Source organism: Paramormyrops kingsleyae, chromosome 24, assembly GCF_048594095.1.
Source record: "Paramormyrops kingsleyae isolate MSU_618 chromosome 24, PKINGS_0.4, whole genome shotgun sequence".
NCBI lineage: Eukaryota > Metazoa > Chordata > Actinopteri > Osteoglossiformes > Mormyridae > Paramormyrops > Paramormyrops kingsleyae.
In genome coordinates this window covers 4,312,130-4,334,041 of record NC_132820.1, presented here as the reverse complement: position 1 = coordinate 4,334,041, position 21,912 = coordinate 4,312,130, and the positions used below count along the sequence as shown (strand labels likewise).

The window sequence follows — 21,912 nt, the reverse complement described above, 5'->3', positions numbered from 1 at the left end:
GTCAGTCCACTGGAAACGTTTTTGCGAATTTTTGTGGACTTCGTGAGCTTTGGCAACTTAACCAAAGTTCTTCGTTGGATTACATGAGGACTGAGTGAATGTTGCTTCCCAACACTGTGACATATGATGAGTGAGCCTGGCTTTGGGTCATTAGGTCATCTCAAAACCGACAAAGGCAACTTGCCCATTAAGAAATATTCAGAGGATATTTTTGCCTTATAAAGGATATCAAAGATCTATCCAACTATCCATTTTCTTGAGTACAGAGCTGTAGTCATAAAAATAACACAGAATCATTTGACTTGTAGACTGAGATGGAAGCTAATTTCCTGTTGTCTACAGTGTTGTATGTAGATGGCTGAGGGATTTGAATGTATTTTAAATAATTTTCTGCGTTAAGATTCAAGCACTTTACCAGAATGAGGGGATTCAGGTGTAATACAGGTAGGCCATGTAATATATTTTAGCATTATTGGTCTGAGGGGCGGAAGAAATGTTAAAGTTTGGGGTGCCAGAGAGGTCAGGTATTTTAATGATTTATCTAATTAGCGGGATTGGTGAAGTTTACAGAAGATTATCTATTGACCTAGTGAACTAAACTGGGGTAATTGGGATGTGTGGGAGTACTCTGCAGGTGTTGACTGTTACCATGATGTTCTGGGTGTACAGTCTTGCCATCCATGCACATGTCACTTTTTCAAGAACTTTCAGCACTTCATGTCTTGCACTATAACCCATACGGTGATGTACACTGGTTTTTGCTGCTATACTGCGGTTAATATATTTTTATGTTGGTTCCACTTCCAAGTTTTTCTAGTATTAACACACTCTGCTAGGCCGATGGTGAGCAAATGCAACGAAATTTCGTTCTGATGTGCACTAACCGGTGTATGTTCTGAATGACAATAAAAGTAATATTCTATTCTATTCTATCACATGGGTTCTGAAACCATTCCCCACCTTCTACTGGTTTCCCAGTTTTCCTAGATCGTCCAGGACTTTGGAAAGCTTTATCGAGATTCTCAAGCCACCTGGTAGCAAAAACTGTGTCAGGAGGCGCAGAAATTCTAGGTACACCCCTGGGGTACTGGTTTCTACAATAGCTGCTCATTATGTCACAGGACAGACGAAATACACCAAGAAGACGGAGCTCTGTCTGGCCTTTATTTAAATTATAACTGCTTTGAGATGGTAGCCTAATTTGGACTAAGTGTGCCTAGCTGAACAATGCTGAAAGCCTGAATGCGATCGTGTTCTCCTTATGAGTATTATGTTTATTGTCGGTTTTTGCGTTTTGGAGCTTTCTGACTTTTTTCTCCCCCCAATATTTTCGATTCGTGGTTACGGAGGGCCGACTGTATGTGTTGGCTCACTTCTAGTTAACTTAGGGTGACCAGATAATCCATGTCAGGGAGGACACTCTGAGCTAGGACAGGAATTGTAAATTACCATTTCAATTAAACGGACTTGGATTTCACTTGAGCACCGAGTTCTTGCTGTGTGTTGATTGGTCAGTCTCCTATAAGCATGCATGTGTCACTAATGCTAATGTAAAACAGCTGGATGAGTCTTTCAGTCAAGGAAACAAACCAGTCAAAGCACAAGAAGAGCTGAACTCTTTAGCCGAGCACAGGAGCCTTTTAATTTGGAAGTAGTTTGTAAAACCCGAAGTAGCTCAAAGTGTCCTCCTTGACATGGATTATCTGGTCACCCTAAGTTAACTAGAAATAGGCAAACCAAAAACACGCATAAAAACATTTTTTTTTAATTTTGAATTTATTTCATCATACTTAACAGAGCGAAGTACTTCTATTTTAGTGCACCAACCCCGTGTTAAAAATTGCACATTTTTAAAACCTGTGCATTTTATATCGTCGTACAAAATATTAAGCGCTAGCACCCTTTAAGATTAAAGCTTCCCTCTGCGGTTCACGTGCTGACGAGAACCGGCGTCCGGCTCCCACACGTCCGGTATTGTTTGAGTAATAATCAACATACACCTGGATTGTCGATCCGTTGGAAAAAATGCCTGGATTTCCTTACGGGGACTACGAGGTAAGATAATTTAGACAAGAATTGCTATTTATTTTGCAGAAGGCGCGGAAAAATGCTTCTCTTTCAGCCAGTATAGTTGGTGATAGCGGTGGTGACAGTTGGTGACAGTGCTACAGTTAGCCCGGGAGACATTATTTTGTAGATCGGGCTTGGACTTCAGCGGACTACAAATTACAGTTGCGTTTTCTGTCATTGTGAAAGCCGGGCGCACTTTGTAGTAGTGTTAAACCGGCGTCTATATGCTGTCATTCATAATACATATTACAATCCCTCGGCAAATGCAGAGCGAGCAACTTTAGTGGGACAATTTTTATCCTCGATTACTGCAATTTTCACAGAACCGGTGCGTTTCTTATTGTGCATATGGTCGGATTTAATAAAATGCACAGCCACAGTGTATCTTAATAGGTTTTTCGGGGGGGGGGGGGCAGTAAAAGCGGACCGCAGTAATGGACAGCGCGTCCGACATGCTTTGCGGCGAGGCTGCGGGAGCTCCGCAAGCTGCGCAGTGGCAGGAAGCGGCCTTGAAGCTGGGGTACGCAAGCTGCGCAGCGACAAGAAGCGGCGTTGAGGCTGAGATACGCAAGGTGCGCAGCGACAGGAAGCGGCCTTGAGGCTGGGGTACGCAAGCTGCGCAGCGACAGGAAACAGCGTAGAGGCTGGGGTACGCAAGCTGCGCAGCGACTAGAAGCGACCTGGAGGCTGGGGTACGCAAGCTGCGCAACGACGAGAAGCGGTATGGAGGCCGGGATACGCGGGATACGCAAGCTGTGCAGCGACAGGAAGCGGCGTGGAGGCCGAGGTCCGCCAGCTGCGCTGCGCCCGTTACGCCGTTGTTTCCCATCCGAGCGCTATTAACGCGGAGAAATGAACGGCAGAGACAGGGAGCTGAAGATACATTTCACCCCCGGACATGTAGAACTGTTACAGGTATACACAACATGAGTTACAAGTTGCTGTTAAATAGCACGCTTCCGTTTTACTGCCTAGCTTGCTAGCTCCTTGTTTTGTCCATATATACAATTATTTAATTCCCGAGGCTCTGTTTTAGAGTAAGTGCATCTTTATGTTTGCGTATGAAGCACAACAGTATTCCTCCGGGATAATTAAAGTTTTTCTGATTCTGATTCTGAGTATTAATGTCCATTCTGCTAGAACTGTCTGCGCAGGACCTTGTAGATAATGCAGCATGAGTAAGGTGGATCCATTAATTAAGATATGTGAGTGATATTATTCTCTCTAGCGCTTTAGTCCCCCTGACTGCGTTATTTATGCTGCTTAGGGAATCGGGCGGCTGTTTTAAAGGCTCCTGGCCGGTGCACATTACCCCTGTCGGCGGGTGCATGGGAGCGGGAGGCGTTTCTCGCGTGGTTACGCGTTTATGGTCGGATTCGTAGCAGATGAAGTGTCCTCTGTCCATCCAGCCGTGCAGTCGGCCCTTCAAGAGTCTTTTTGGGGGGTTATCGGGGTCAGCTGGGCTGGCAGAAAAAAAGTTCTCCCACAGAACCGTGCAATGTGTGTATAAGCGTAAATATACGTATTTGTAAAGATGGCAGCGCTTCAATGTGAATTTGATGGTGTCGTGACGTGAAATGTATCGATCACACCACCCTGTCATTGGCTCCCGACTGTGATCAAAAGAGATGTAACACAGACATTGCAAACGAGCTGCCGTGTACCCTTTAATAATATTTTTAATAAATTATTAATGGATATTAATAATAAATTATTTCCCGGTTAAGTTTCCGATTTTGGTTCATTGTGTAGTGTTTATGATTATTGCTGCGTGCTGCTGCTGCTGCTATTATGTTATTCCTGTAAACGTTGCTATACGGTAGCTTATTTCATTGTAACGTTTATTTCGTTGTTTCATCAAATGCCAGCAACGTCATACACGGAGTACACAGGCTGCCTTAAAACCCAGTTGTCTTAAAAGACCGTAGACTGTTGACACCTTAAACTGTCCCAGTTGTTTAGAAAAAATAAAGACATTAGTTCCCTAATTTCTCCTTGGAGGCGTGCAGATGCGCGCAAACGCGGCGTTGCGCAATGCTGTAGGTCACGCTCTGTAATGGCTGTCCTGGGTTAGGTGCAGGGGAAGGATGGTCAGAAATAAAAACGGCAAATAAAGTTTCCGACTAAACAGGTTAGTGAGGGGAAACTGTTAAAAACCGGCTCTGAGTGTTACCCGGCATTATGAGCTGAAAGTGTCATGGTAATTGGGCGGTAAGGGAGGGGTTGGGTACGTTTGGTGTCACTTGAACGCTAAATGACTTTTGAAAATGCTTAAGACATCATTTCCGAAAATGACCCGGGCATATACAGTAGTATGGCACATCAAAGGAGAATATAAACTACGGAGCGAAATTGTGGAAACATCTAGCATTTTTGGCACTACGCTTTAAAAATTACTACACGAATGTAGGCGGTGCTGTTTATAAGCAATCAAAGAATGTTACAAATGTCATACATTGGACAATTAAATAAGTAACTGGAGCAACAGCTGAATAAAATTCTGCAATCTCTAAAATTTGGAGGTGTCTAATTATTTTAGTTTTGGTTCGCATTCTTCCTAATGTTTTGTATTTAATATTTAATTAGAAAAACTATTAACAATTTAAGAAATTACATAAAAAATTAAAATACCTTTTAATAACCGTTTTATCAGCTCATTGTCATGATCATAAGCGCTGTTAAAGCACTGCTCTTTTTAGCGAAGTGAATGTTGACATTTAAAATAAATTGCTGTTCAAAGACATATTTACCCCTTTTTTCAAAATGCAGTTCTTGTATACCCATAAAAGAGATCTGCATTTTTAAACTGGGGTACTGGATTTTATAAATTATATTAATATCTGATAGTAGTACTGCTTGCTATTGACCTAACTAAATTATCTAGCACATTTGTTTGTGTCATATTTCAATTGATTGTTCCTGTTATTTTTTCTTTCTTTCGATAAAAGTGGCCTGCTTGAAATTCTCTGTGTCACAGTAGAATGTGTTCAAGGCCAACCGTAACTATGCCCGGAGTTACCCGTAAACACTTAAAACTGCTCCTTGAGTATGAATAAGAGCCAGATATGACAGTTTTCCGCCCATGTTTCTGTCCTCAGGAGAGCGTGGACGTGCCATTCCGGCGAGTTCTGGTAACCGGGGCAACGGGACTGCTGGGGCGGGCTGTCTGCAAAGAGTTCCAGAACAACCACTGGCACGTTTTGGGGTCCGGATACAGCCGGGCTCAGCCACGATTCCTCAAGTGCAATCTGATGGATGAAGATGCTGTGCGAGAGGTTATTCATGAATTTCAGGTAACCCATCCGTCCATCCATCAATCCACCCACCCATCCATCTTCAAATCTCTTGTCCTGTTTGGGGTACAGGGAATCTGCAGCCTGTCTGTTACGGCACAGGGTGCGAGGTCTGGGTACACCGTGAGATGGGTCCCTGTCTATTGTAGGGCATAACACACTTTGTAAATAGTGAGATTTTCGTTTGCCTGAATGCCCGTCTTTCAACTGTGGGAGGAAATGAGCACGACACGGGGGGAACATGCAAGTTCCACACGCAGATGAGTAGGAGTCCTTAGCCCAGAGCTACGAGCTAATAATATAGTGCCACACACTCTTGTCAAGTGCTTTGGAGCAACTGTGTTGTGAGAAATGTTATATAAATCTACATTGTATTGTAATCTGAATTGTATAAGGAAATAATGTTACCCTTTTCTCTGGCTCCGTGTGTGTGGAGTTTGCATGTTCTCCCCGTGTCGTCGTGGGGTTTCCTCCGGGTACTCCGGTTTCCCCCCACAGTCCAAAGACATGCTGAGGTTGCAGCTGTTGTGCTATCTGTGAATGTGTGTATGAATGATCTGTGTGTCTGTATGTGGTCACATTTATATTATATTGTAGGGACCAGACGTCCCCACAATGTGGTAAAAACCTGTAACTTTTTACCTTGTGGGGATATTTTTCGGTCCCCACGAGGATGACCTCAGTTTTATAAAAATCTGTGACTGTAACCAAACAACTAACAATGCCCAAGGTCTCGTATTTTGTTTGGTTAGTTGTGGTTAAGGTTAGGGCTGGGTAGGGGTTAAGGTGTTCTGTGATGGGTTGGCACCCCATCCTGGGTTTTTCCTTGCCTTGTGCCCTAAGTTTCTGGGACAGGATCCGGACCGTCACGACGCTAAACAGGGGAAACGGGTACAGAAGATGGATGGATGGATGAATGAATGAATGAATGATTATTGCTGCCCATTGAGGCTTTCCGCTGCCTCTTGATGAGGATGATTGTTATTAGCAGAAGCAAATAATCAATATTAATGTTAGCAGTGATTGTTGCTTGTTGTGGGTGGCTGTCACTGCGCCAGATGTTTTCTCTTGTGATCACCCCCCCCCTCCAGCCACATGTGATCGTTCACTGTGCCGCTGAACGGAGGCCAGACGTTGTCGAGCGGCACACAGAGGCAGCCATGAACCTAAACATCCACGCGTCGGCGACGCTGGCGAAAGAGTCGGGTGGGTGGGAGCAAACAGCCGCCTTTTCTTCTCGTTCGTGGCTGGTGACTCATCTGTTCTGTCTGCCCCCTAGTGGTCACTGTGTGATCTACTGATTATGGTGGCGAACTATGTAACTTAGAATCGGCTATTTAAGAACAGCAAATATTAAACGTGATTCTTAATGAAACTTTTGTGCATAGAGAAATATAAGGATAGTTGACTGTCGATCACTCCCTGTATTCTGACTGAAAATCCCACTTTTGACCGTATCTTGTGGTTTGTTTTTCTTTTCTTTTTTTCCATGCCTCCAGCCGGTATATTCCTCATCTACATCAGCACGGACTACGTGTTCGATGGCCGCAACCCCCCCTACGGGGAGAACGACGCCCCCAATCCCCTGAATTTGTACGGCAAGTCCAAGCTGGAGGGTGAACGCGAGGTCTTGAGCCACAACCCAGGTGCTTGTGAGATACTCTACTACCATCATCATCCTCATCCTCATCATCTGTCCTTGCTGGGACTATAGCAAGTCGATTGTAAATTCACCAAATCTAGTCATACAGCCTCCTGTGTTTGTGTGTGTGTGTGTGTGTGTGTGTGTATGTGTGTGTGTGCGTGCGTGCGTGCGTGTGCATAGCATATTATTACATTATATAATGAATACAGGTCATTCCCAGGTTATAAACAAGATCCAAGTCTGTCTTTAAGTCGGAAAAATAACACTGTGCATATTGCATAACAATAGTAATTATAGTATTTGTACAGTAATAATGAAAGTAGCTACAAACGGTACTGATCTGTACCTCGAGCTGATTAACCGCTGAAACCACGTAGTATTTTCATGAGTGTCACGAAGTAGACCATCGTATTTAATAAAGTAGGCCACAAATTTTTTATATAACGGGCTGTATGCCAGTACATTCGTAAGTCCGATCTGTCGGTAAGTCGGACTGCGTAATACAGTATTATGTTTGTCAGTGTTGTATTTATGTCTGTGTGACCTCCCCCCCCCCCCAGGCGTGGCAGTGCTGCGGGTTCCCGTCCTGTACGGTGAGGTGGAGCGTGTGGACGAGAGCGCCGTGACGGTTCTGTGGGACCGCGTGCAGCAGGGGGGCGAGAGCTGCACCGTGGACCACTGCCAGCAGCGATTCCCCACCTACGTCAACGACGTGGCACGCGTCTGCCGGCTCATGGCCGAGCGGAGGCTACAAGTAAGCCCCAAGCCCCCGCCCACAAATAACCCGACTCCAAAACCAATCACGTTTGGAAGTTTAACTTTTGAACATATTGACTAGGAGTACTATTACTCGTAATAGAGTGCAATTAATATCACACATAAAAAACTGCATACTTGCATTTAATTGCTTAGTAAACCTTCTTTTCCTGCCCCCCACCCAGGACCCCTCCCTCCGAGGGATCTTCCACTACTCAGGCAATGAGCAAATGACCAAGTATGAGATGGCCTGTGCGATTGCGGACGCCTTCAACCTGCCCAGCAGTCACCTGATACCGGTGAGAGACACACCCCCCCCGAGTCATGTGACATAGCGCTTGTGATTGAAAGAGTGTTTTTTTCATTGTCAAATAATGAAGCAGTCTGTAAGTATCCACCACTTGCCTTAATCTTACGGTATATTTCTGGCAACGTCCTTCCAGATCCAAATTCTTTGATGGCGCCGTGAATGGAGACATTAATTAGATGTTAGTTCACGTTTCCCTGTGTGCATTGTTAGACAGTGTGTCACATTTGAATTTAACACGATGGTCCAGTCTGCTCATGTGTTTCCGTGCCGCATGGACTGCCTGGCGCTGGTGTACGTTACGTAATTTGTATTCCTGTACCTGGGGCAGCAGGCAGCTTGGAGGTTAGAGATGTAGTTCCTGTGCCCGTTAGTTCAGGTGCCCTGTAGATCCTGTGCCCTGTAGTTCCTGTGCCCGTTAGTTCTGGTGCCCTGTAGTTTCTGTGCCCTGTAGTTCCCTGGTCCTGCATGTATCCTTGACTTTAGGAGGTGCTCTGCATTGTTGCTGTCACTCTGTTCTCCCTGCCCTTCCCGCCACTTCCCGTAGCTGACGGAGCAGCCTGCGGGGGCAGGCGCCCAGCGACCCCACAATGCCCAGCTGGAGTGCTCACGGCTCGAGTCGCTGGGCCTGGGGGTGGAGCCGACGCCCTTCAAGGTGGCCGTGCGCGACAGTCTCTGGCCCTTCCTGTACGACAAGCGCTGGCGCCAAACCGTCTTCCACTGAGGGGCCAGCCAGTGGCGGTGACATGCACGTCCTCGGGACCACAGCGGCGAGACTCGCCCTGACGCCGGTGGCCTCCGATTCCTGGTTTTCTTGAAAGTGTTCAGCTCCTATTTTCTTCCTCTTTCATTTCAATGAGCAAATCAGTCGTGATTTGTGTGGATTTGTAAATTTATTTGTTTTTGCATCGTTGGCTGTGGCTCCAGCTACTACTGAACCGCCTTAGTTTCCACAAAAACAGTGGCCTGGACTGAGAGGGGGGGCCTCCGTTTTCCTTAGTAGGTAGAATTACGTTATGTTTTCTGTGCCCCGGGTCCAACTCAGGCAGTGACGTGGTTAAGTGTTTAAAGGTCAGCCTACAGCTGTTGAGAAACTTGGTGTTCGTTGTCGGCAGAGAAGCTAGTTGTCTTGTGCTGCACACACTCAGTGAAATAAACGTATCTGTCGCACTGGAAGAACAAAGCACAAACTAGCAAAGACGCGTTATGCTGTTTGAGATGCAGGAATTACAGTTTCGACAGTACCAATGGAAATCGGTATAAATTAGCTACCAGCTGTGTAAGGCGGAGAGAAATTGTCACTAGTCAGCGTGATTAGCGTCAATCATAATTAATCATTAATAACGGCTTATTATCCAGGCTGCAGATGTTTCTGATTAATTGCACAAGTTACCGAAATCAAGCCTGGAAGCTTTACAAAAGGCATCTTCGTATTTGACTTTGTTGGACCCTAGATGGTACACTGAGGTTCCCGAGAAATCTGGCGTGAAAAGAGCTGTTGTATCGTAATCTGGGATTATTGCAGATAGGAGTTGAGCAGAAAGAATGTGTTTGATCAGTATTTTTAAGGTGACTAAGAAGAATGTATGGTACAGTTAAATAATCCTTGACTGTTTTTGGTCTACGTGCAACACGCTTTGCCTTGTTTGTGCGAATCGAAAACTGTTATTTTTTTACTTCTGAAAACACTGGTGAAAATACATGTAAAACACGTAACTGAAATGAACCTGTAGTTAAACCTGTATTCCATTAAGACACTCCAGTCAAAAATCAGTGTACTTTTAACTTGGCTGACAAAATTCAACCAATGTATCTTACGGGACTTTTCTGTTGGAATCTGCTCGCAATTGTTTCTTCATTAAATATTCTTCCAAACATGATTGTCTCAGCAACATCATACCCTTTTGTTGGTCGGTGGTGGGGGATTTGTACCAGGGGATTTTGAAAGCATTTGATAAAATCCATCCATTTTCTGAAACCGCTTGTCCTATTCAGGGTTGTGGGTGGATCCGGAAGTGCAAGGAAGGGAACGACCCAGGATGGGGAGCCAAGGCAGGCCATACACACCATTCACAGTTTGGTAACTTCAATTAGCCAAACCATGTTTTTGGACTGTTGGGACTATGACACGGGGGGGACCTGCAGAGGCCTTGAACCCTGGTCCCAGAGGTGTGAATTGATGGTACTAACCACCGCGCTATCGTGTCGCCTGGTGTATTTGATAAATGATCTGATAAAACTAGAATGACAAAGGATGCGTAATCTATCACCTCCCATCTTTTCAGTCTGATACATATTCTCTTCTTTTGGCTGTTTATGCTGGTAGCTCAGTACTTTCTACAAGATTGATGGTTTTCTTTCCCACCCAGTTACAGACTGCAGAGTCATTTGTGACCTCAGTGGATTCCCCCCCCCCCCAGCTGATGTGACTGACTGCTAACCCCGTGTCGAGACGCCCTTTCCATTCTTACACTCCTCCTGTCAGTGCCTATTATGCAACAGAGGTGGCTTAGTGCACCATCTTCTGGGGGGGAACTGGCTTAGCAAGCCGATATCACTTTGTCACTTTTGTCCATGAATTCCTACGAACTAAAAATCCCCTCTCGTTCAGTCCTGAGGGCCAATTTAATTCTCCAAAGATATCTGAAGATCTTGTTGCTGTTTTGCCTGATGGGCATTTATTGTGAACGGTTGAAAGCACCTACAGCAATAGTTCTACTGCACTGCAAGTAAACATCTCTGGAATGTGTGGCAAAACCTCGCTGCACTTCTGAATCCCTTCCGGCATTTTCTGTATGCCAGGTGCTAATGATGCAGGACAGGAAAACCGCATAGTGCTTAATCTCAACCAATGTAAACATCCGCCTCGTTAAAATGTTATTTATGATCGTGTCCCCCAAGTTTAATCAGCAACATACAGTATGTAGATAACCTCAGTTCAAAGAAACAAACTGCAACGTTTAATATTTTGTTTATTGGAAGTAAACGTCACATTTTTATAGTAGTAATGGCAGCTATTGGTTGGACATCCCATAATAAACCAGCTCCTGTCAGAAATCATCAGTGCACAAAACTCGATAGCTTGAAAAGTGTTCTACAGTGTAGTGTATAGATAGCTACACACTTACATACAGTTATATTTAGAAAAACAGGTTTCACAGTTTCAAAGACTTTATTGAAAGTATAAACGATTTCAAAACACTTTACATATTTTTTTTTTTTGTTTGTGACTAATTTGCCTGGCAGGAAATTAAAATAAAGGCAGACTGTCATGAATCTGTGCGTCCCAGAAAATAAAACAAAACAAAAAAACTCATATGTCCACGAGGTCATTAAATAATATAAGCGACTCTTTAATGATTGTCATAGAGTACGAAGAACACAAAACAATAAATAGCTGTCAGTAAACATAAAAAAAATAAATGGTTCTTATTACTTCTTTCTTCATTGAGGATTTATTTCCGGGTTAAACTGTACATTAAGTGCTCAAGTAATGACCATTGCACCTTCACCAAAGGCAAAAAGAAGAAAACCATTTATGGTAAATTTGACTGCAAATATAGCCACAATTTTGAATATTTAAAGTTAAAAAATGTTTTTGCAGTGAATCTTTTTAGACAGACTTCAAAGTAGTGTGGTTTTTCTTTTTTTTGTGAGAGTTGACCGTGATTTATAGTTGTGGGCAGTGGTACTGATCCTTAAGATAGTAACACGGTTCACTAGCACACCAACCCCCACAACTTTAATGTCGTTTGCGGTTTTTCAGACCGACCCCCCCGCTTTGATGGGCGCCCTCTGGACCTTCAGACCCGGTCAGATGCTTTTAAAAATGACACTGATTGTTGCTCCTTCAGATTAAGTCACGTGTTTTGTGATGTTTTTTTTCCACTTTTTTTTTTTTTTGTTCCTCCAGACCAATCCAGGCCTCACCTCGTTCTGCGCTTGGTCCATTATTGTCCCATCGTCCTGGAGATCCGTCAAGGCATCTCACCCACTGCCTCTCGCTTCCCAAAACCCCCGAAAAGGGGCAAAAATAGTTTCTTAAAAAAAGGTTTTTTTTTTTCCCCCTTTTTTTTTTGAAAAAGTTTTTGTCCTGTTTGTTTTCCACACCTCAGTGCTTCCCAAATGCTTTGCCTACAAGTTTGCTTTTCGTGGTTGTAATTTGTGTTTGCCTGTGGTAGCCAGTGAATTTTATTTATTCATTTATTTATGATTATTATTATTATTTTTTTTCCCTTTTGAAAAGTCCCTGCAGCTGTCAGAGTGCCTGCGCCTCTTCTCCTTAGGAGAGTAAAGTACGGCTGGCTTGTGCTCTGTTACCTCCTGCCCATCTCGTTCTGTCGCAGAAACTGGATGTTGCTGCTGCTGTCGGCCAGCTCAGGGTACTGCTCCGCGGGCAGCACGTAGTAGCCGTCGTAGCCTTGCACCTTCCCCGCGCTCAGGAGCTGCTGCCTCTCCCCGTCTGTCCACAGGCGCGTGCCCTCCTTGCCCTCGCGGGCGCGCTGCTGCTCGCGCGTCCACGCCTGCGACAGCGCCCTCTGGCGGGCCGTCTCCAGCAGGCGCGTGCGCTCCTTGTCCGCCACGTCTGCCGCCAGCCCGTAGCGCATGCTGAGGCACAGTGCCCCGGCGCGGAGCTCCACTGTGGCCCCGCGCCGGGACCGGCCACTCACCGTCACGTTGACGCCGCTCTCCAGGGTCTTGTGCCCATTGGCCAGCCCCAGCGCCAGCAGGTCCCCGTCCACCGAGCCCACCTTGATGAAGAAGTGCCAGTCGCAGCCGTCCTGTGTGTAGTGTGTGCCCTCCAGGTAGGTGGCGCCGCTGAGCACCTGCGCCACCTTGCGGCCGTCCTCGCTGGCCACGCTGGACACGCCCGTGATCACGTTGCCGTCCTTCACTGCCAGCATGACCCCCCGGCCTGTGATGGGCGCGCTGGTGCCATACCAGTGACCCGGCTGGTCCTGCTTGGTCCGCCGGACTTTGTTCAGCAGCCGCCCCTCCAGCGCCATGAAGGCTCTGTTGTGTCGGTCTGCGGCCTGCTCCACGCCTGTGATCAGCTGCGGGGGAGGGGAGCGTGGGCGGAGGAGGGGTTTAGGAGGGGGAATACGGACAATGAGGGGTGGAGGAGGTGGGAGTATGGTTGGAGGATGGGGGAGTTAGGGTGTAGCGGGGGATTGGATGGAGTGGGGAGAAAGAGGAGAATGAGTACATGGGCAGAAAAAGATAGAGGATGGAGGAGAGGGGAGTGTGGGGGCAGAGAGACAGGGAGAGAGGGACACATGCAGAGGTGAGGCATCACTGGTCCTGAGGAGCACATAGCTCAGGATACAGCACATGCCACACTCCCCTGGTACATATAGCATCTAACACCAGTACATACATTTGAAGACCATCTTCAATGGCATCTTACTACACGGCCCTCTGGAGCTTCCCCGGGTACGGGACTCACCTGAGCATTCTCGCACTCCTGAGCGGCCAGGAGCTCGAAGGGCGGCTCCACGAAGTAGGAGGTGTGTGCGGGGAAGCCGGGGATGATGTTGCTGAGCTTGAAGCCGAACATGACGAGCCAGCTCTTCACATCTGGGAAGGGGAGGAGACGGGTGGGGACGTGAGGGCGAGAGGTGGCCAGCAGGAGGAGCTGGGGACACACACACACACACACACACACACACCCTAACCCCTACTCAGCCGTAACCTTAACCCTAACTAACCAAAGAAAATACAAGACTTTTGCCATTTTCAGTTTCTTGATTGCAGTCACAAATCTTTATAAAACTGAGTTTCCCCTTCTCAGAACCGGAAAGACAGGTTTTGTTTTTTTAAATCACATTGTGGGGACATCTGGTCCCCATGATGTAATACATACAGGACCACACACAGACAGGGGAAGGCTGCTCAGACCCTCCTCAGATGCTGATTACAGCTCTTATCTACAACATATTTGTAATATGAGATAATCGCGATGCTGGTGAGAGGCGTGAGAACATCCTTAAATGGAGATAAGCTCTCACACCGAGCACGACCACATGAGTAAGAATATGCACAATATGCAGATTTCCCAAAGAATAAATTGTCCATTACCAGGCACTATATAAAGACATTGCCTATTGAAATGGTACATGAATATAATTTTTATAATGCATTATTAATTCATTATTCAAACAAATAATTAAGCAAAATATAGCCACAGTAGTGAGTGTGTATCAGAAGCTACTTTTATAAGTGGACTGATGCCCCCCACGGTACCTGTGACGTAGTTCTTGATGTCCAGCACGTCACTCAGCGGGTTGTTGTTCTTGAACATGTAGAGGTTAACAGGAGCTGGTTCCTTGCCAATCTTCGACCAGAGGGTATAGTCTGGTGCAGTCCACCGGCCCGCCAGCACGTCGTAGTCCCGCTGGGTGAAGTGCACTAGCTTGGTGAGAGGGTCGTACAGCCCCCCGTGGAAGCCCACCACTAGCTGGAACTCAGGATTGGAGTCGTGGTAGATCTCGCCGTAAGCCGTGTACTGGAGCTGCTTGACCATCTGCCCGTTGCTGCTGAAGACGGCGAGGGGTGTGCCGGTGTTGTCCGAGGCGATGTAGTACTCCTCCCCACTGCTCACTTCCATGGCGAACAGATGGCCTTGCAGGTCGTAGTAGAGCGAGGTGATCTCCGAGCTGGAGTGGTTGAACATGTGGGTGACGCGTGTCGGGTCGTTTAGGTCTGCGTAGAAGAACTGCAGGTGCTGGCCCAGGCTGGACTTGCTGGACACGCGTCTGCCCAGCCCATCATAGCTGTACTGGACCCGCCAACCCCCAGAGGCTCGGCTGTAGGCTCGTACCAGCAGCCCTTTGGAGTTGTAGTCAAAGAAGTCCGTGCCGCGCTGGTTGAGGAAGCCGTCCTCGTCTATGTGGTATTGCACGTCGCCCAAGCGTGTGATGCGGTCCCGCAGGTCGTAGCGCAGAGGCAGCAGGCGAGCACTGTTCCCAGGGTTCAAGAGGTGCAGGTTGCCATTGAGGTCATAACTGTAGCGCCATGCCGACCAGTTGTTGACCTTCACGCCGCTGAGCTGGCCGTCGCCATCGTACTCGTAGCGGTACTGCGTGGTGTTGGCGTACGGGCCGATCTTGAGCTCCCGCTTGATGACGCGGCCCACGCTGTCGTACTGTACAGTCATCCAGTACATGAGGGAGCGGAAGATCTCATACTGCACCTCCTTGATGCGCCCGTGAGTGTCAAAGTGCTTGGTGAGCGTCATCACGGCTGTGGTGATGATCTGGTTGATGTCATAATAAATGACGCCGAACTTGCCAAAGTGCTCGATCTTGCCCGAGATCTCGTCGTAGCGATACAGGTCCACCGGGAGTGGCATCTCGCTGATGACGGGCTTCATGCTGGCAACCCGGAAGCTGTTGTCGTGGTACGTGTAGTCGAAGCGGGCGTTCACCATCCCTTCCTCGGAGAAGCGGTAGATCTGCTTGTCAATGAGCGGGCCCATCTTGCGATAGCGGATGGTGCAGGAATAGCCGCCGCTCTGCAGGCTGACCATCTTGAGCACACCAGAGGTGTCGTCGTAGCCAAAGGTGACAGCTGTGCTGTCATACAGAACCTCAGACAGCTTGCCTAGCTTGCCGTACTTGTAAAGGACTCTCCTGCCGGTGCCTAAGAAGAAGGTGGCCCGCGGCCGTCCATCTTGGCTGAAGTCATGGATGACAGAGGCATTGCTTTCTGGTGGATTGTAAATGTTGCGGATGTAGCCGATGGAGACGTGGGTGGACATGGTGTGCCGAGCAATGCTGGGCATGGTGACGGAAGTGATGAAACCAGAGGTGTCAAACTCAAAGACATACTGCCTCTGGGTTTGAAGAAGCAACACCATGGACTGCAAAAAAAAAAATAGCAGGGAGACATCATCATCATAGCTGAGATGTTCACATACCAGCTAGTCAAGGCTTTGTAAAGACTAACAGCTAAAACTTGCCTTGTCCAAGTAGCTGAAGCTCCACACCTTCCCGTCTACAAAGGAGCGTGAGATGATGCGTCCGAGGGAGTCAAACTCCTTCTTCTCGCTCATGCTGCCCCGCTGCAGGCCTAGGAGCTGGCCGTTGGGTGCATAGGACACGTTGACCACGGCCAGACTGCTGCTGGGCAGCCACATGGCCGGCCGGCCCTGCACGTCGTACATGACGCGCAGCATGAACTTGCGGTGGTCATCATAGATCTTCTCTGTGCGGGTGTTCCGGTCGAAGTCTATCGAGAGCAGGTTCCTTCCGTGAGCCTGTGGAGTTTGCGGAGGGAACCCCAACTCATTACTGGATACCTCATTGCCTCTAAACAGAAGGACTAGTCATCAAACCAGCGCCACAATAATACCCAGAGATGTGGAGCCCTCCGTATAGCGATCAGTGGAGCTGTGCCAAGATTAACCCGCCCTACTCACCCGCAGTTTCCGGCCAAACACGGTGACTTTGCCCTTAGCCTGCTCCTTACGGAGCCTCCACTCGATGGAGTTGAGGCCGTTGTCGGTGGGCAGCGTGATGTTACGACGCCCGATGGTGGGGCTGACGGCTCCGACGAGGACGTGAGGCTCCGTGTGGAAGCTCATGCCCATCCCGTTGGCGTACATCACTTGCAACGAGCCATTGTAGCAGAACTGGTAGCTGTTTCGGACTTGGTCTGCGAGGGGGAGGAGACCGGAAAAAGCAGAGTGGGCTTCATTTTACGTCAGATGTTCTCAAACTAAACTAAAATTGATCCTGTCTATACTCTCTGCCGAGTGCTTCTGTAATTGTGATGTAATTAAATACTTGGAATTCACTCTCGTCGTCTCTCAAAATAAGGAAAACCAGCATTTATTTCATTAGCTAATAAAATGGATTTAAGGAATTTAATGTACCGCAAATGCCACAGCTGTATCACAATTAAACAACATGTCCTTCAAAACAAAGTGAAGTTTTGGGACAGGCTCATTGCATGCTGGGAGTCCTCTCTGGCTGTTAATGTGCAGAGAGCTGTGAGCTCAGAGCAGGAAGCCAGCTTTATATGCAAATATTTTTTTTTTTATTGACGCCCGGAGGCAGTTTCTCATAATTCTCGAAACCCCCGTGTCATCACGAAGTTACAGAGCAGAAATTGAAAATGAGCGTTTGGCATCGCCGCCATCCCTGGCATCAAAGGCTGTTTGAGTCTGGTAGAGAGTGACGGGGTGTGTTTACGTAGGTGGGCCTCGGCAGGTGTTCATGTTGTCTCGCTGTGTTCTGCGAGCCATCGATTCAAATGCAAAACCAAATTCGAGATGGGGATTTCGCAAGTACAAACCTGAGATGCGTGTTTACAAATTTAGGCTAATCAAAGAATTAAAATTCCACTTACAAACTACTGAAAAACATTAGCTTTTCGCAGGGAACATACGGAATGAGCCTGGAACTGTTTGGAGCTAAATGATTTATGCAGTCCTGTCTTCTAAAAACATCATCGCTGGGCTAATTCCAAAAACATTTTCACAGGACAAATCATCCATCCATCCATCCTATTGTCAGCCAGGGACACACAGGTGCCTGTCATCCATCCATCCATCCATCCATCCATCCTATTGTCAGCCAGGGACACACAGGTGCCCGTCATCCATCCATCCATCCATCCTATTGTCAGCCAGGGACACACAGGTGCCCATCATCCATCCATCCATCCATCCATCCTATTGTCAGCCAGGGACACACAGGTGCCCATCATCCATCCATCCATCCATCCATCCTATTGTCAGCCAGGGACACACAGGTGCCCGTCATCCATCCATCCATCCTATTGTCAGCCAGGGACACACAGGTGCCCGTCATCCATCCATCCATCCATCCATCCATCCATCCATCCTATTGTCAGCCAGGGACACACAGGTGCCCGTCATCCATCCATCCATCCATCCATCCATCCTATTGTCAGCCAGGGACACACAGGTGCCCATCATCCATCCATCCATCCATCCTATTGTCAGCCAGGGACACACAGGTGCCCATCATCCATCCATCCATCCATCCTATTGTCAGCCAGGGACACACAGGTGCCCGTCATCCATCCATCCATCCATCCTATTGTCAGCCAGGGACACACAGGTGCCCATCATCCATCCATCCATCCTATTGTCAGCCAGGGACACACAGGTGCCCGTCATCCATCCATCCATCCATCCATCCTATTGTCAGCCAGGGACACACAGGTGCCCGTCATCCATCCATCCATCCATCCTATTGTCAGCCAGGGACACACAGGTGCCCATCATCCATCCATCCATCCATCCATCCATCCATCCATCCATCCATCCTATTGTGAGCCAGGGACACACAGGTGCCCGTCATCCATCCATCCATCCATCCATGATCTTCAGCAGGGCTGCTTGGCTGAACTGGTGTTCTGCTTCCAAATATGATTCACTTTTAAATATGTGACAGAGCTGAATAAGTGTTTGGATCGTCACCTTGTACCACGGTATACGACGCCTCCACGGAGGACAGGTTGGTGACGATGCTGACGTCGTTGTCCCTCTTGGAGCTCTCGATGTCGATGCTGATGGAGCGCTCGATGTCGTAGTGCAGACTGATGACCACGCCCGTAGGGTAGGTGACGTTGGTCAGGTGGCCCTCGCTGTCGTACCTGCACACCGTGGAGATGACAGAACACGCCTGAGCTCCCCTCCCGACACCCGGAAGATCAGGGCTCGGGGTCTGAGTCGGCGGCGAGGAGCCGGTGCCCGTCACACGTTTGTCTCGGGTTGTCACATCCCTCTCCTGGTGCGCGATCGGGCCACACGGCGAGGGAGCTCTAACAGTCTCTGTGTGTCAGATCAGGGATGAGGCGCAGGCAGGAAGGGACAGGTGGCAGAAGGAGAGGAACTAGCAATATATAGCCTGTGAGCTGAATATGGGAAAAACATGGAGGCTTCAGGATTTTACAGTGTGCTGTGAATTAAAACAAGCTCTGAGGTCAAATTATCACACCGGCGACTACTAATGTCAGCCAGAGACACACAGGGCTGAACGCTTTACAGTTTAGTAACAGACTTTCTACTGAGCCAGTGGGCAGGATTATCCACCCGCCATCTACTGCAATGCTGAGACTCTCTGGGTAGGATGCCAGTCCATCACAGAGTACATACACACTCACACTTTGGGCAATTTTCCAGTTCACCTAATTGCATTTTTTTGGACTGCAGAAGGAAACCAATCTGACTTGGGGAGAACAACACAGACACAGACACACAGACGTCGGTATTCATATCTTTGTGAGGACTCTCCGTTCATTTCTATGGGAAAAACCTTAAACCCAGCAATGACAACCTTAACCCCTACCCAGCCCTAACCTGGACCATAAGGAACCAAACAAAATACACGATTTTGGGCATCTTCGTTTTTTTGATTGCAGTCACTGTTTTTTTTATAAAATTGAGTTCCCTTTGTGGGGACCGAAAATGTGGTTCACCCCCCCCAAGGATTCAAACCCCTAACTCAGGAGGTACATGGCTACAACAAACTCTGATCCAGCCAATGACATTAGCCATGTACTCTGGTCATGTGATCATGTAACGTGGCACAGCAATAGGCAGGAATATAGCTAAAATGCAATGCTTTCAAAACTGTGGAAGAACGATGGATTGGAATGACGATATGACGTGTGGAGTTATGACGATATGACGCGTGGATCATCTAACAACTGGGAACAGCCTCCATCAAAGGAGGTACGGTGCTTGAAACAAGATTTGTTTTCACACAAAGAGAATCTGATGCGTGAATCCGATGCTTTGTAGGAATTACCTCTGCTTTACGTCGTATCTCAGGCTAATCTGTTCATGTCGTACCAAAGGCTTTCCGGGGACTCATTCTTACAAACATATTACTGTAACATATCAATTTCCTCTGTTTTTAAAACCAGCTTGAAAACAGCTTCATTATCTAAACTGTCGATTTTGCCTCTGAGATCGTTAATCAGTTTTATTTATTTCTTCAATAAACAAAAGCATTTAATTAAATCCAGGGAAAGAGTTACTGTTCAGGGAAAATGGTAAAAAAAAATCATTAAATCAGAGCAACAAGTGACAATTTTAATATACCTAAAAATTAAGGTGATGTGACCGCTGTTTCCCGATGCGGTCCTTGGAAACCCGCAGACTGTCACATTTTTGCTTCCAGTGACAAAACAAAGAAAAATGCATGTGGACTATCTGGGAGGGAGCAAAAATGTGGACAATTTGCGGGTCCTTGAGGACTGGGCTGGGTTACACTGGTCTACACAAAAAACACAAACACGGTGTTTTGTTGAATTTGCATTGCAACATTTTTTTTTCCCTTCAAAAACAATTCAGTTGCGTGCAAATGGCCGATCGTGTCCGATTGTGTTTTACTATGAAAAGTCATACTCACTCGTAGAAGGTGGTCCAGCCCGTCTCCTCTGCCTTAGATACCAGCAGACCTGTGTTCCCGTTATAGCTCAGCAGCGCCACCTCGCGGTTGAGCGCGGAGACGGAGCGCAGGCTGCCGGCGGGGTCCAGGCCCAGCGTCACCACCTGGTTCTCCGGCAGCAGGACGAGGCGCAGCAGTCCGGCGCCACTTGGGCCCGCCCCGTCTCGCCGCACGCGCACCGTGTTGTTGCAGTTGTCGGCCACGGCGGCTAGCTCGCCGTCAGAGGCGTAGGAGAAGTTGTAGAGCGTCTCCCCAGTGATGAGGCTCACCGTCTGCAGGTGGAGGCCTTCCTCGTCGAAGACGTACAGCTCCTGCTCGTGGGCTGAGGCCACCTGGAACTGGCCGGTCGGCGTCGGGTGCGGCCAGTTGGGGCGCACGGCGCGGATGCGGATGTTGTTGAGGTCGGCGATGAAGAGAGTGCCGTCCGGCGACACGGCCAGCGAGGTCGGCGAGTTGAGGCGGGCGTCGGCGGCGTAGCCATCATCGCCGTCAAAGCAGTTGCAGTTGACGTCGTTCTTGCAGTCGCAGTCGGACGCCGTGCCGGCAAGCAGGGAGATCTCGCCGCCCGTGCTGACCTGCCGCACGCGGTTGATCTTCTTCTCGTCCGTCTCGGCCACGTAGAGCACGCCGGCGTGCGAGACGGCGATGGCCGTGGCGCTCTCCAGCGCCGCGTGGATGGCCAGCTTGCTGAGCGAGTAGTCGATGCCGGGCACCTGGCAGTGCATGGGCCGCCCGGCCACGATGCTCACCTGGTGGTTCTCGGTGATTCGCAGGATGACGTTGTTCTCCAGCACGTAGAGGGAGTTGTCGATGGGATTCACCGCCAGGTCGGTGGGCCACTCCAGGCGGACCTGAAGATGGATGGTGGCGACGAGCTCCGTTACAGGCGGATTCCTCGGGATAATCGAGCGAGAAGTGGAGGAGGGGCGGCACTAACCTGGCTGACATCCATACTGGCGTCACAGCTGAGCGGCCGCACCGCCGTGAGATCGTTGGTCCTCAGCAGCGTGGAGATGATGCCGTTCTGGTCCACCTTGCGGATCATGGTGGCATCCACGAAGTACATGAGGCCGTTTTTGTCAACGGCGATTCCTGGCCAGGTGGGGGTTGGGGGCTTAGTGCAACAATCACAGTGTATTCATATACTTATGCCTGTTTGTGCCAATGTTTGAACACACTCTAATAATTATTACCAAGACATCAAGTCGTGCAGAAGAAGGAAATCCCAAAGTGAGAATACGGTCGGGCTACATAAAGCTTCACTGGCATCCTGCATGTCTGTCCTGCAGAGCGGCGTTTAAACGGCTGTACTGCATCTACGACCTGCTGCTTCCCACTGTCGAACCCATGACAAAGAGACTCGGCTGGGAAGTGAAACGGCTTGGGCAGAATTGTCAGCGTAACGTTTGTAAG

General features: G+C 48.2%; 2 protein-coding genes across 4 annotated transcripts in view; one reads left to right on the top strand and one right to left on the bottom strand.

Annotated features, from left to right (window-relative positions):
- Nucleotides 1-1,903: 1,903 nt before the first annotated feature.
- On the top strand, nucleotides 1,904-9,949 carry mat2b (methionine adenosyltransferase 2 non-catalytic beta subunit methionine). Of its 2 annotated transcripts, none has more exons than XM_023825194.2 (7): nucleotides 1,904-2,055; nucleotides 5,169-5,363; nucleotides 6,455-6,569; nucleotides 6,863-7,009; nucleotides 7,569-7,762; nucleotides 7,950-8,063; nucleotides 8,619-9,949. In XM_023825194.2, the coding sequence occupies exons 1-7, from the start codon at nucleotides 2,026-2,028 to the stop codon at nucleotides 8,793-8,795; spliced, it is 972 nt and encodes a 323-aa protein (XP_023680962.1). In that variant the 5' UTR covers nucleotides 1,904-2,025; the 3' UTR covers nucleotides 8,796-9,949. The 2 variants fall into 2 exon arrangements, with proteins under 2 accessions (XP_023680962.1, XP_023680953.1); XM_023825185.2 differs by lacking the exon at nucleotides 1,904-2,055 and adding an exon at nucleotides 2,803-2,985.
- A 1,077-nt stretch (nucleotides 9,950-11,026) lies between these two features.
- LOC111850464 (teneurin-2-like) overlaps nucleotides 11,027-21,912 on the bottom strand; it is a 226,916-nt gene continuing 216,030 nt past the window's right edge. For both annotated transcript variants that reach the window (XM_023824384.2, XM_023824398.2), the window contains 8 exons: nucleotides 21,437-21,591; nucleotides 20,461-21,350; nucleotides 18,522-18,697; nucleotides 16,491-16,726; nucleotides 16,032-16,328; nucleotides 14,315-15,932; nucleotides 13,518-13,648; nucleotides 11,027-13,125 (listed from right to left, as the gene is read on the bottom strand). In XM_023824384.2, the coding sequence (XP_023680152.2) occupies nucleotides 12,388-13,125; nucleotides 13,518-13,648; nucleotides 14,315-15,932; nucleotides 16,032-16,328; nucleotides 16,491-16,726; nucleotides 18,522-18,697; nucleotides 20,461-21,350; nucleotides 21,437-21,591 (4,241 nt within the window). In that variant the 3' untranslated portion in view covers nucleotides 11,027-12,387. The remainder of the gene's footprint in view (nucleotides 13,126-13,517; nucleotides 13,649-14,314; nucleotides 15,933-16,031; nucleotides 16,329-16,490; nucleotides 16,727-18,521; nucleotides 18,698-20,460; nucleotides 21,351-21,436; nucleotides 21,592-21,912) is intronic.